General features: G+C 41.7%; 2 protein-coding genes across 6 annotated transcripts in view; one reads left to right on the top strand and one right to left on the bottom strand.

Annotated features, from left to right (window-relative positions):
- The window catches only part of patj (PATJ crumbs cell polarity complex component), an 88,767-nt gene extending 80,696 nt beyond the window's left edge, over window positions 1-8,071 (top strand). For all 4 annotated transcript variants that reach the window (XM_035523400.1, XM_035523399.1, XM_035523401.1 and 1 more), the window contains 6 exons: window positions 430-467; window positions 567-689; window positions 969-1,073; window positions 3,733-3,836; window positions 4,824-4,947; window positions 5,631-8,071. In XM_035523400.1, coding sequence (XP_035379293.1) covers window positions 430-467; window positions 567-689; window positions 969-1,073; window positions 3,733-3,836; window positions 4,824-4,947; window positions 5,631-5,777 — 641 coding nt within the window. In that variant the 3' untranslated portion in view covers window positions 5,778-8,071. The remainder of the gene's footprint in view (window positions 1-429; window positions 468-566; window positions 690-968; window positions 1,074-3,732; window positions 3,837-4,823; window positions 4,948-5,630) is intronic.
- On the bottom strand, window positions 6,551-10,804 carry pdzk1ip1 (PDZK1 interacting protein 1). 2 transcript variants are annotated; one of them, XM_027005520.2, is made up of 5 exons: window positions 10,585-10,804; window positions 10,108-10,222; window positions 9,743-9,826; window positions 9,511-9,582; window positions 6,551-9,412 (listed from the first exon to the last, which is right to left on the bottom strand). In XM_027005520.2, exons 1-4 carry the CDS (start codon window positions 10,649-10,651, stop codon window positions 9,513-9,515), a joined length of 336 nt encoding a protein of 111 aa, XP_026861321.1. In that variant the 5' UTR covers window positions 10,652-10,804; the 3' UTR covers window positions 6,551-9,412; window positions 9,511-9,512. The 2 variants fall into 2 exon arrangements, with proteins under 2 accessions (XP_026861321.1, XP_026861318.1); XM_027005517.2 differs by having other exon boundaries at window positions 9,511-9,585; window positions 10,585-10,803.
- Window positions 10,805-12,204: the final 1,400 nt, after the last annotated feature.

The following is a 12,204-nucleotide window of genomic DNA, read 5'->3' as shown; positions in this document are numbered from 1 at the left end:
ATGTCTTACCTTCTTCAAACCTAACTAATCTGACTAGCCCCTTTTTAATGTTATTGTGAATTCTAACTACAAATAAATCATAAGTCATGATAGCTGGATTCACACATTGAGCTCACACAGCTGTAGGACATTTTCTGTGAATAGCACAGCATTGATCTGTGTCTAAGAAACTGCAGCTATGAAAATGCCTTGCATTCTTGTTCTTCCCCTCATGCCACACAGATGGCATAGCTGGACACAACTTCCTGACTTCCTTTGTAATTTAACAGAATGTGGTTTGTGTAGCTTGTAACTCGTACAGATGGGTGTTGTGCAGCTTGGGTCTTACTGTGTGTGTGTGTGTGTGTGTGTGTGTGTGTGTGTGTGTGTGTGTGTGTGTGTGTGTGTGTGTGTGTTTGTGCGCGCACACACGCGCATGCGTCCTCCCAGGACCCGAAGCAGGTGTGCGTACGGTGGAGATCACCCGGGTAAGAGTCTGACCTCTACCTCCACATCAGCACCTCAGTCACAGTCACGCGTGAGCTCTCCCTCTGAGCAGGGCTGGATTAATTCGCTCTCTCCCACAGGGCCCCACTGACGCGCTGGGTATCAGTATAGCAGGGGGGCGGGGCAGCCCCCTGGGGGACATCCCCATCTTCATTGCTATGATCCAGGCAAACGGAGTGGCTGCCAGGACCCACCGCCTCAAGGTCGCTCACTCTTTTTTTTTTTTTTTTTTCTCTCTCTCTCTCTCTCCCTCTCTCTGTCTGTCTCGCACACGTTTGTCTGCATTTTGTCTGTTTAGTTCTTTTCTTCCAGTGTATTGAAGTAGAAGCCACCTAATTGATTCAGTTTTGTGTAGCAGTTAGCACACAGGCCTCTGCTCTCAAAGGCATTGGTCCTGAATCGATGAATCGAATGTCTGGTTTTGTGACTGTTAATAGTGTTTTTGTTGCGTGTTCTTCCTCTGTCTCTCTCTCGATCTGAAGGTAGGGGATCGTATTGTAAGCATCAACTCCCACTCACTGGAAGGTTTAACCCATGGGGAGGTGGTCAGTATGTTGAAGAACGCCTATGGCAGCATTGTTCTGCAGGTACACCCACATGAATGCTTGGGGCTTTAGAATGTCCTAAAGATTCCAAACAGCCCTGCGAAATGAGAATACCATATTGATGATCTGATGCCTACTAATCTCTCAAGATTCTGCAGTATGGCAAAAAAAAACAAAAAAACAATAATTGTTACAAATTCCAGTAAAAACAGTAATCAGGACAACATAATCCTTCATAGTAGTTTCACGTAAAAATCTATGAACGTTCAAATCTGAATGTATTGTAGTTCCTTTTAGAACAGTTAGGCCTTGCAGGGCTGCAGGTAGTAAGTGTGTCTTACTCACTCCAGAAAACCAGCTGAACACTCATCGTTTCTGATTAACTGTGAAACACAAATCCTTTCTCACTGGGATATTTGAGTACACTTCATTTAACTTTGGTTCAAATGCCTCTTATGCTTCAACTTTGCCCCAGATTGGTGTGGTCATACTTCAGCTTCACCAACATTAATGAAATGTACAATATACAGTCTTTACTGTCATAAGGATTAGCATTATGAGGGTAATAATTCACAAAAAAGATTTCTGATTTCTGGAAGATATTGAATACCCAGAGAAACACAAAAAGCAGTGCTTTGCAGCTGCTGCTTGCTAGGCAGACATCAGACCACAACCTCCTGGAGGCCAGGGAGCTTGGAGGATGCACCAGGATGGACCAGTTAGGGGTGGTGGCCTACTCCAGCAGGACTGGAGCAGGACTGTAGGCTGGCATGGACCAAGTCCCATTTTTGAATTCCATTCCAGAAGCTCTTGGCATGGAAGGGATTAGTTTCAGTTAATATTTCGTATTGCATTTAACACACAGCTTTTTTTTTTTTTTGCACTGAGCCTTGCTGTTTCAACCACCTATAAATTGCTGTATGCATTTTATCAGCGACCCATCCAGACTGAAGGGGTGTGTGTTTGTGTGTTGGCAGATTGGCTATTCATGTATATTTGTATTAAAAGTTAATTGTGTGTGTGAGAGAAAAAGTTTGATATTTGTGTGAGAAACTTTGAGAGGCTTGGAGGAATCATATTGTATGGTGTCTTGTATAGGTGAATGTGGTAATGTATAGGATTATTTGCTGTGTGCACTGGTGTTTGTATGCAGAACTGATCAGTGTTTTATGGGTTTGTGGTTCCTGTGTGTGTTTTAGTGTGCTGTGTGAATGCCTAAGAATGTATGTGTGCATTATACAGTATGGGGTGTGTGTCTGTGTGTGTCTGTCTGTCTCTGTGTGTGTGTGTGTGTGTGTGTGTGTGTGTGTGTGTGTGTGTGTGTGTGTGTGTGTGTGTGTGTGTGTGTGTGTGAGTGGTTGGTGCTGTGTCACTGTGCTGTTATCAGCTCTCAGCAGCTGTGCAGCAGTTGAGCGCGGGTTGCCAGATAATCCCAGGCCTTTATGCAAATGCGGCGTTATCTGCCGCGCTCCAGGAGGAATGCAGTGGGCTTTCAAGCAGGGGAGCCCTGCCTGCACAGCCCTGATTACAACAGCTAGGAGACCAATTACTGTTTACTTCTCTCTCCCTCTGTCTCTTTGTCTCTCGCCCTCTGTGTCTCTCTCCCTTTTTCTCTCTCACCGTCTCCGTACCTCCTCCCTCTCTATCCCTTCCTCTCACTCTTCTTTCTGCCTTCACTCTTTTTCCTTCTCTTTCTTTCCATCTCCCAGCCTCATTCTTCCTCAACCATTCTTTGCCTTGTCCATTCCTGCTCATCCATGAGACGGTACTCTCCTCTCTCTCCTACTTAAGCAGGTACATGTGGATTTTGAGCATGTTTGCCTCTTTTATAACCTTGTGTGTCAGATGGCACATGGCCACAATTTACTGTGGTTTTTATTTTATTTTTTCTTACTTTTCATTTCAGCTCCTGGATACATAAAGCAGATTCTCACCAGTACAGTCTATTAACATGATGTAATTCTTCTGTGCTGCGCTTGCTCTCTCGCTTTCTTTCGCTCGCTCTCTCTCTCTCTCTCTCTCCCTCTGAAGGTGCATCAGGGAGATAAGTGAATGTGATGGCAAGGGAATGTTTCACCACTTTGCTCACAAACTGGCCGAGTCATTCATTAATTAGCTTTTGTTTGTTGTTGTTGTGTATTTTAGTTTTAATTGCCTCATTGTTAATTAAATATGCAAATTATGGTGTGTGGAGCAGCTTTGCACTCGTTGCAGGCTTCGCTTTTAATTGATGTGCGGGTGAAATAAAGAAATTAAATGCAGAGAAAGACAAAAAAAGCATTTAGATGGCGGAGAAGAGGCGATAGAGGCCTGATGGATGATTGTGGTGTCAGCGGATCGGTGTCTTTGAAGCAGGGCCTGTCTGTGGAGCTGCCATCTACATGGCTCTCTGCTGGCACTGAGGACTGGAAGGGATTAGAGGGCTACATTTCAATGCAGAACATACACATCACATGAACAGATTCACATTATCGCGGGCAGACAGTCATCTCTGTGACACATGTACACAGAAGAACATCCAAACTGATGTGAGTTTTGATGCAGAAGCCACTCTTTAGGGTATTTTATTAGGATGCTATGTGTGTGTGTGGGTGAGTGTGTGTGTATTTGGACATAAAATAGTGTAATATATGTACGTCTGTTTTCTATGACATGCATTATATATCTGAGTGTTTCTTTGTCTGTGTTGTCTGGTTGACAGGTGATAGCAGACACTAACATCAATGCCATAGCCAGTCAGGTAGAGAGCATGTCTTCAAGCTCCACCCTCAGCACCAATCCAGAGACGCAGACAACGGAGACGGAGTGAGTGATGGGACTTTCCACCAATCATGCTCCTCTGTTCATTGCACAAACCTGCCAACCTGACACTGCACCCTGAACACCATCATTGACGTTTACTCTGCTGTTTTTCCTGATTGCCTTTTGCCAGCAGTCAGATATTGATGGGTTTTTTTCTTCTAGGGCTGCACCTAACAATTCTTTTGTTATCAATTAATCAAATTATGCCCCTGCCACCCGTCCGTTAGTCTAACAATTAATTGAACGTTTATTCCAAATATGATTTATTTATTAATTGATTAATGTAACAATTTACCCAAAATGAATATCAAATACTTATCTCATTAATATTTCTGGGTTATCATCTAATAAACCGCTTAACAAGAAACTTAAGTGTGTGACAAGGGCAAGCAAGACGCAAGCGCGAGTCAAGGTTTTCAATCAAAACGGCGTTGAAAGTCATACACATATATACAGCAGTACGTAACACATGCACGTAGACATAAATGGCAACAGAGCCGTGTTAACATCCTCACCTGTGTCTAGTTTCCCTAGTCATCAGTGTGTATGTTTGTTCTGCTTTGTTTCTTCTTTTGGTCGCTGGCTGTTTCTCAACATTGTAAGTGTTTCGCTGTGTCTGAGTATTAGTAAGTGCAGCTGCAGCTTTGTTCTCTGGGGGAATCCATACTGTGACTGGACGCAGTCGTCCTGCTTCATAGCGACGTGCCGATGCACGTTATGCAAATAGACATGTTTATGTAATCGATTGCGTCAGTTACGTCGACGATTCACCTTGCACTATTTTCTTCTAATTAAAGTTTGTCTATAATTTAAAAAGTGTAGCCTTTATTCTTCAGTTCTTTGTCTTCATAATACACAGTACATATTTACCCCACACACATCCTCAAAAAAAGAATGTTGTGGGGGGGAGGGGGGTATTTATTTTTGTCTGTGTGCAGTTTAGGTAAGGTTTGAGTTACGTGTGTGTGTGTGTGTGTGTGCTTGTGACAGGACTCCCAAGCCAAAGAGCATCACTCTGGAGAAGGGCTCTGAAGGCCTGGGCTTCAGTATAGTTGGAGGTTTTGGAAGCCCCCACGGGGACCTCCCCATCTATGTCAAAACAGTCTTTAGCAAGGTACACGCACACCTCTTCTTTGTGTACATGGGGATATAGTAGCTAATTAACTTACTATATTATGTTGATATAATAGTATTTTGGTTAGAATGCTAGAATGAAACTGCACAAGACACATGCTCCAAGTCTCCTGCAGTGGTTGCTGTAATCGGTGTCCGTTCTGGCCTAGTTTAGCTGTGACCAACAGGAACCAGCAGGGGGCACACCTGAGGCAGTATTCGCAACCTCCGTCAGCTGATACTGTATATGTGGGAATGTGTGGTTTGTAGATACCTGTTTAATGTGGGCATTTTGATGCTTTTTAAAATCTAGCCAGGGAGGCAACATAAGAATATTTTTGAAGAATATTCTGGCACCCTTACAGTAAGACTAGACAACATTGAAATTATATTTTTAAATTCTGTAATTGATTTGCATTTTATATGTTGAAACCCTTATGTTTGGATATGGTTATGCTGGTACCTACAGTTTATGTTTGAGTTTAGTATTGTGAATTCCTTGAACTAGCACAACACCCAGGGAATGCTCTTATGGAATATTGGAGCTTGGTCAGGCTAGTGAATTCTCAATCAGAAAATTGTCTAGACTCTAGTTTCCATCTAGAGTCTTCACTGTTTTCCTAATGCTCTGTTCCTCTGCTTTCCGTCTCATGTGTTCCTAACGCTCTTGTTTCGTGTCTGCAGGGTGCAGCAGCCGTGGACGGGCGTCTGAAACGTGGAGATCAGATCCTGTCTGTGAACGGGGAGAGTCTGGAGAGCGTGACACATGAGCAGGCCGTAGCCATCCTGAAGAAGCAGAGAGGGCTGGTTACGCTGGCCGTGCTCTCCTAACGTGCTCCATACACGTACATTCTCGGGGACTGCTTAGCAAGCAGGCACAAGAAACCGCACATGGTGATCACCCCCCACTGGTCGACAGGACAGAGCCCTGAACCCCGCTGCAGCGTCCACCCGCTAGCTGGTTTGGAACCCCCATCTTCATCCCCCACTGCAGTCAAATATCAAATCAGCTACTGCAGATGTGTTCATGGAGACTCGCAGGTGGGCCCAGTGAAGGGAAGGAGACAGAGCAGATAGAGAGACTGAGAGTCAGACGGCTGAGACACTGGTGAGACACTGCCGAGACGCTGCTTTCCTTAGCTGCTTTTTGAAACCTGACCCCTTTAATGTGTGTGTGTGTGTGTGAGAGAGATACAGTGTGCGCACTGGGTCCATCATAAAGCAGGAAGGGATATGATTTATGACCTTGGCTGTTTGTGTCCAAGGGTCCGTTTAATAGTGTTTGTGTGATGTGGTATATGAGTTGGAACAGAGGAGCTCCTGGTCCTGCAGCTGCTGAAGGAGACTGACATCTTACAGACCTCTGCTAGTGTGAGAGGGAGGAGCTGATTTAGAAGCTCCTAATGCAGCTCTAGCGTAAAGGAGTCCACACAAATATACACACCACACACACACACACACACACACACACACACACACACACACACGCACGCACAAATATTAATACCTTTATTTTGGGCCTTTGATCCCTAAACGTACACAAGCACACACGTTTGCACATATTCACTAGTGAACTAACAATAGACTTTGTCACATTGCTTACCTAGCCATAGTCAGTAATTACTGGTTCATTTTCACATTCACTTTATGGCTTAGAAAACAAGGATCGATTGCAATAATGGATATAATGTTGAAATATTCACTGTAAATCATAAATGTTCTCATTGGCCAGATTTAGATTGTGCTGCGAATTGCATTAGTTTTTTGTAAAGCTGCTGTATTTATGTCCTATTAATTTTTTTTGTATGGTTCACCACTCTTAAACACTGTAATCTAGTGTAGTAATGCAGAGGAATCTAAAGTGCAGCAGTCCTCTTTCATAACTGAGTAATCATGTCTGTCATTGCTGTCAAATTCAAAAACTTGTATGCATTTATGTGGACAAAAATGTTTAAAAAACATTTTTTAAACTAAAACGGTCTTTAATTTCTAATTTGCACAAATTGTCAGTGTAAATATGTAATTTATTTCCTTAATTTGATTTAATTTGGTAGGACTTTAATTAAATTCCCTCTATATGTTTTCACGAAGATGCTTCCTTTATCCTAGTTTTACACTGTGTTCCACAATGTGAGGAAATCCTGTGTCAGCTGGACTCCCTGTCTTTGAAAGGACGTTTGCCCAATTCTTGTGGGACACTCTTATAACCTCAAGGTCAAAGAAATGCAAGAGGACACTTTCAGCAATATGTGCGTACTAAAGTAACCAGCTGATGCGGTAGAGCCGTGACTACCAAATCTAGCCCTTGAGGACAACCAAAAAGCACCTCACGTTTAAGTACCCCAACCTCACCTCTCCAGTCCCTCTGGGCTCAAGTCTTGTAGGGCTGTACGTTTGAGCTGCTGAGTTGGACCAGATATATTAGAGCAGAAAATTTTACATTATAATGGGTTTTCCAAAAGCACCGTATAACGAAGCTCACTGTAATCGTAAGGGCAAGTGCCCCTCGGCCTGCTGTCTCTAGGTGATCTGAACCTGTCTTATGATGCTCTGGCTCTCTGGGACTGGACCCATCATTTCAGCTTCCCTGTGCAGACTGTGTGACTCCTCCATGTTGAGATCCCTGCTGTCTGATGTTCTGATCTTTTCTTTTTTGCTGCTGTTGCTCTTTCTCTAATTCTCATGCTTGCTATCCCTTCCTTCTGTGTTTCTCTTCCACCCTTATTCACTCTCTGCTCCAGCTGTTTCTCTTCCACCCTTATTCACTCTCTGCTCCAGCTGTTTCTCTTCCACCCTTATTCACTCTCTGCTCCAGCTGTTTCTCTTCCACCCTTATTCACTCTCTGCTCCAGCTGTTTCTCTTCCACCCTTATTCACTCTCTGCTCCAGCTGTTTCACTTCCAGGAGAAACAGAATGTGATGGTTATTTTTTAAAATTGTGGCAAGTTGGGTTGCACATGCACAAAAATACTGAGGGGGTTCTTACAAAGATGCAGGCCAACCTAATATGTGCTCAAACCACAAGTCTACTCTGGCATTGGTCAATCTCTGTGAAAATGATCAGTTCCAAAATACACCATGCCAAAATCCGTATATTAGATAAATAAAATTGATATCTATGTTTATACCCAAACTCCTCTTTCCTTTCATGCTTTTGGGCAATAGTTGGAATCTTCCCATCTAAAGCAAAATGTAAGGAAATCAAATATTTTCACACAATCTGAACTTTGCAACAAAGACTACGTTCATTTTTATCCAATTGTCTAAAACCGATGTAGCATTATGCTGCTTAAATGGATTTGAGAGATATTGAGTGCAAATAAATGACACATTTTATATGATGATATATTTTATATGATGATGCACAGTGCAAGCCATTGAAAATCACTATATATTCAGCAAATCAATATTTAGCAATTTTAATAACAGCATATTTGCTGGGTGATTTCTATTTGAACTCATATAGTGTTAACATTTTTATCAGATTTTTGTTGGCAAGCTGATTGCTGTGTACAAATTATATATTTTTGTTGATTACACAGATGATTGTCAATGTGCCATTCTTGAATATCACTCATTTCATAAGTTTTAATTAATTTAAATTTAGTTCAGTTTTAAATTGGTAATTAGGAAGTGATATCTAACATATGAGTTTACATGAAGTTCACTTCAACTTTATTAATAGTACTGAAATTATCTGTACATAATATGAATAGACACATGAACATGGATCAAACAACGAGTCAGTAGTTTGTGTGTGACATTTGATTTAACGCCAAAAAGTGTAAGAAAATATTACAAAAGATATAAACTTTCCAGATTCCCAGAAGTCAAAGCAGCTGTTCCTATTGAGTACTATTTATGAATTTACTTAAGGGTGTTTTACTAGCACGTTTGATGTGAAGAATAAGTCTTAAAAAAGCATTTTGTTAAAAAGGAAACATTTTTAAACAATTGAACAGCTTTTATAACTCCACATCTTACTATCTGAGCTTCATGTCCACAAGAAAATCAGTGCTGTTATACTAGCCTTGGATTACTTGGTATCAGAACAAAGAAAACCTGTCTCTGCTGTCCAGCCGGGGCTATCTCCTTCCTCCTTGTTCAAGTAATAACTAAAACTGCATGTGCAATAGCCTTAAGTAATGCTTTGAATAAAGAAAGCAAAATGTAATGTGTCTTTTTTTTTTAATCTTTTGTACTATTGCATAGAAACATTAAGTAATGTTGCTTTTGTGTGTTAACTCAGCTTTTCATTCACAAATTGATGTCCATTAAAAATGGCTTTAATATAACAATTTAGGAGTTGGACCTTTTAAAATGTACTGGAATGTCCACAACCGTTCTTTAACTGAGGCAGAATTTGCAATCTGTTCATTCTACAGTGAAGAATCCAAATCCAGAACAGCTCTACACATCTGTTTTGTGGGTATGTCTATATGTAGACATTCAGTTCATTGATTAGCCTATTAACAAATAGTGAGAAGTAACAAAATTAGTTTAAATTGTTAGGTGTGTAACAGTAATGAGAATACAGGCAGGAAGATGGCTGGCGATTCCTTACATTCACATAACTGTGATTTTCTCATCAGTTTTGTGAACGATCACGTTCTCATACGCTTCATAGTGCTCACTACTTCTGAAAGAGAGTGACATCACACGGGACACAGGAAATGGAGTATGTGCTTGTTTCAGAACTGATGCGCATCATTTAGCAGCTTTAATATGACCTAGAAACATTGTTATGGCATTTCAAAAATATATCGGCTGTTCTCTACGCAGGTAGTAATTCTTACCTGACCGAATCGAGATTTGTCTCGTAGTTCGCTCCATTGGTCATAGCATATTCGTTGCATGTCACTTCAACCTTTACCTCCTGGCTGTTATTAATAAACCAAAAGAAAATGTACTGATGTAGTTGTATTGATGTAAATTAGTAACAACTATTTTGGAGCGATGTTTCTCCTGAACAGACCACTGGTCAACAAGCCTACTTACTGATCTACTGATATAATCCAGTATCAATACTATTAGTCGAATTTGAAAATGACAGCATCCCAAGTTCAATTAATGGATTAACTGGGCTTAGAAGGCGGCACAGGTTTAATAAGATTAATAATAATAATAAGTAAAACAAGCAATTCACTGTTCAAATGAATACCTGGAGTCATCACACCAGGCTTTGTTGACGAGGAAGGCGATGAAGACCAGGAAGAGAAACACTGCAACAGCTATGATGCCTGTGAGCCAGTTTGGCAGTGCTTGCTTTGAGATCTCTGGCAGACAGATGGGACAGCATAGAAGTAAAAAGAGAAACAATATTTATATTGTGTATAAGCAATTTTTGTACACAAAGCAACATGTACATATGTTTTTACAACTGAATCCACAAGTGGAAAATGTAGCTAAATAACATTTACATTTTTATTGATTTATATATATAAAATGTAAAAATCCTTCTATCTGCAAAAGATTTAGTGTTTTTCATTTGTTTCAGGTGAGTCATTTTTCCAGCATAAAGAATAAAATTCAAACTCGTTCCTGGTGGAAAATGTTTGCTCACGCTGATCTGAGAGCAGTTCTAACTGTTTGTTTACAAAAAGCCCATCCCATGTCTGATTGTATGAAGACCTCTTACCTGCTTGCGCTGTGACTGCTCCCAGTGTCAACAGGAACCAGTGAAGAGCTGTAACTTCTTTTCCCATCTCAAATCTTCTACAAAAAAGAAAAATTAAAAGAATGGTCTCATAGAAAATTCTAATTGAAGTAGAACCATGTGCACCACTCGTGCGATGGCTTCACGAATCAGTGCCCTGGACTGACCAAGGTAGTCACATGAAGGTCCCTTCACAGTACTGCAACTGTGCAGCCTGCCTCAGCTTAGCCATGGTCAATCATTAACCCGCTAACATAAGACTCACCTAGGGATGTGTACAGAACCAAGCAGTAGAAAGTGATGCTATTTTTTTTTTTTGACACCCTGTTGAACTGCTTTTGTAATCTGACCTCGTCTTCCATCCTTAGTGTAGGAGCACAGTCGAAAAGTACCCCAGTTCATTTTAAATATCTTTAAATCTTCCAAACACCTTCACTGGAGCAGGAGGTTTGTGAATAAGTAAACACACTCCATTAGCAGTTCCACTGACATAGGCTTCAGTGACTCACTGAGGACTTTGCCTTGATAAGGGCACTCTGCCTCAGTTAGTAATGTGTCACCAAGCTTCAGGTGTAAACAGCCACCTTGCAAGTTTCTGTCCTTACAAATTAGTCAGTTATAGTAGAGAATGGCACCTGATGTTCTCCTTTCTAGAAACAACTAGTCTGAGCAGATGAAGACCTATTAGAAGACATATGTTAGTGGCTTGCTTCTTTTTGATTGTTTTGATTTTTGCTTTTGGTGACAGTTGCTTGACACCTGTATCACTTCCCACGCTTAAGCCACTTCCACGATCTGTAGCACATGATCTATAATTGTATTGCATTTGTATTTATTAAAGTATTAGAAATTGGTTCTTGCAGCACATGCACCAAACTCAGCTGTATGTTTGTAGTCTTAAGCCACCTTGGATATGAATACATTTACATATTAAAGAAATGTTTTGAGCTAAGAGTCTGAGCTGTGTGCAAAGTTACATAGTTGCTGTTGAACTGTTGTGTGTGTCTCACTTTCTGATTTCGTGATGAGGTTTGTTGGTCCGATTTGAGGGCTCTCGGTGTGAAAGGCTTCAAGCTTGATTAACGGGATGGTGAGCGGAGCTGAAGGACAGAAGGGTTCCGCCCCCTCGGCCCTCAGGGGACCCTTGAGTATCTCACAACCCAGAGAAAATGAAAACCCACGCAGTCTTAGCACAAGCCAAATTAGCAGCTCTTTACAACCAACAAAACTGTCCTGTTAACACCAAACACACACACCCACCCACACACACACTCAGACGCACACTGGGCCACTCCCCAGGGGAGCGTGCAGTGCTCGATGGCTGAGCTGATAGCCATGAGAGAGCTGCATGGTGAATCTTTCCAAAGCCTCTCTCTGAGAACCAGAGGCCTCCCACTTTCACTGGGATGCTCTCAGGCCCCAAACAAGATGTCCCAGCAGGACAGAGGGAGGGGCCAGCTAATTGAATCCTCCCCCTTCGCCTAGTTATCTCTGCTGGGTAATGATGTTTTTTTATCTGTCTGTGAACATGTCCTTTGTTCTGACTGGGCTCCTCTGAGATCCATCAGTGTTTGGGCTCTCTCTCCAGCGCTCTCTGCTTTA

This window comes from Electrophorus electricus, chromosome 26 (genome assembly GCF_013358815.1).
Source record: "Electrophorus electricus isolate fEleEle1 chromosome 26, fEleEle1.pri, whole genome shotgun sequence".
NCBI lineage: Eukaryota > Metazoa > Chordata > Actinopteri > Gymnotiformes > Gymnotidae > Electrophorus > Electrophorus electricus.
This window is presented reverse-complemented; position numbering and strand designations above follow the sequence as displayed.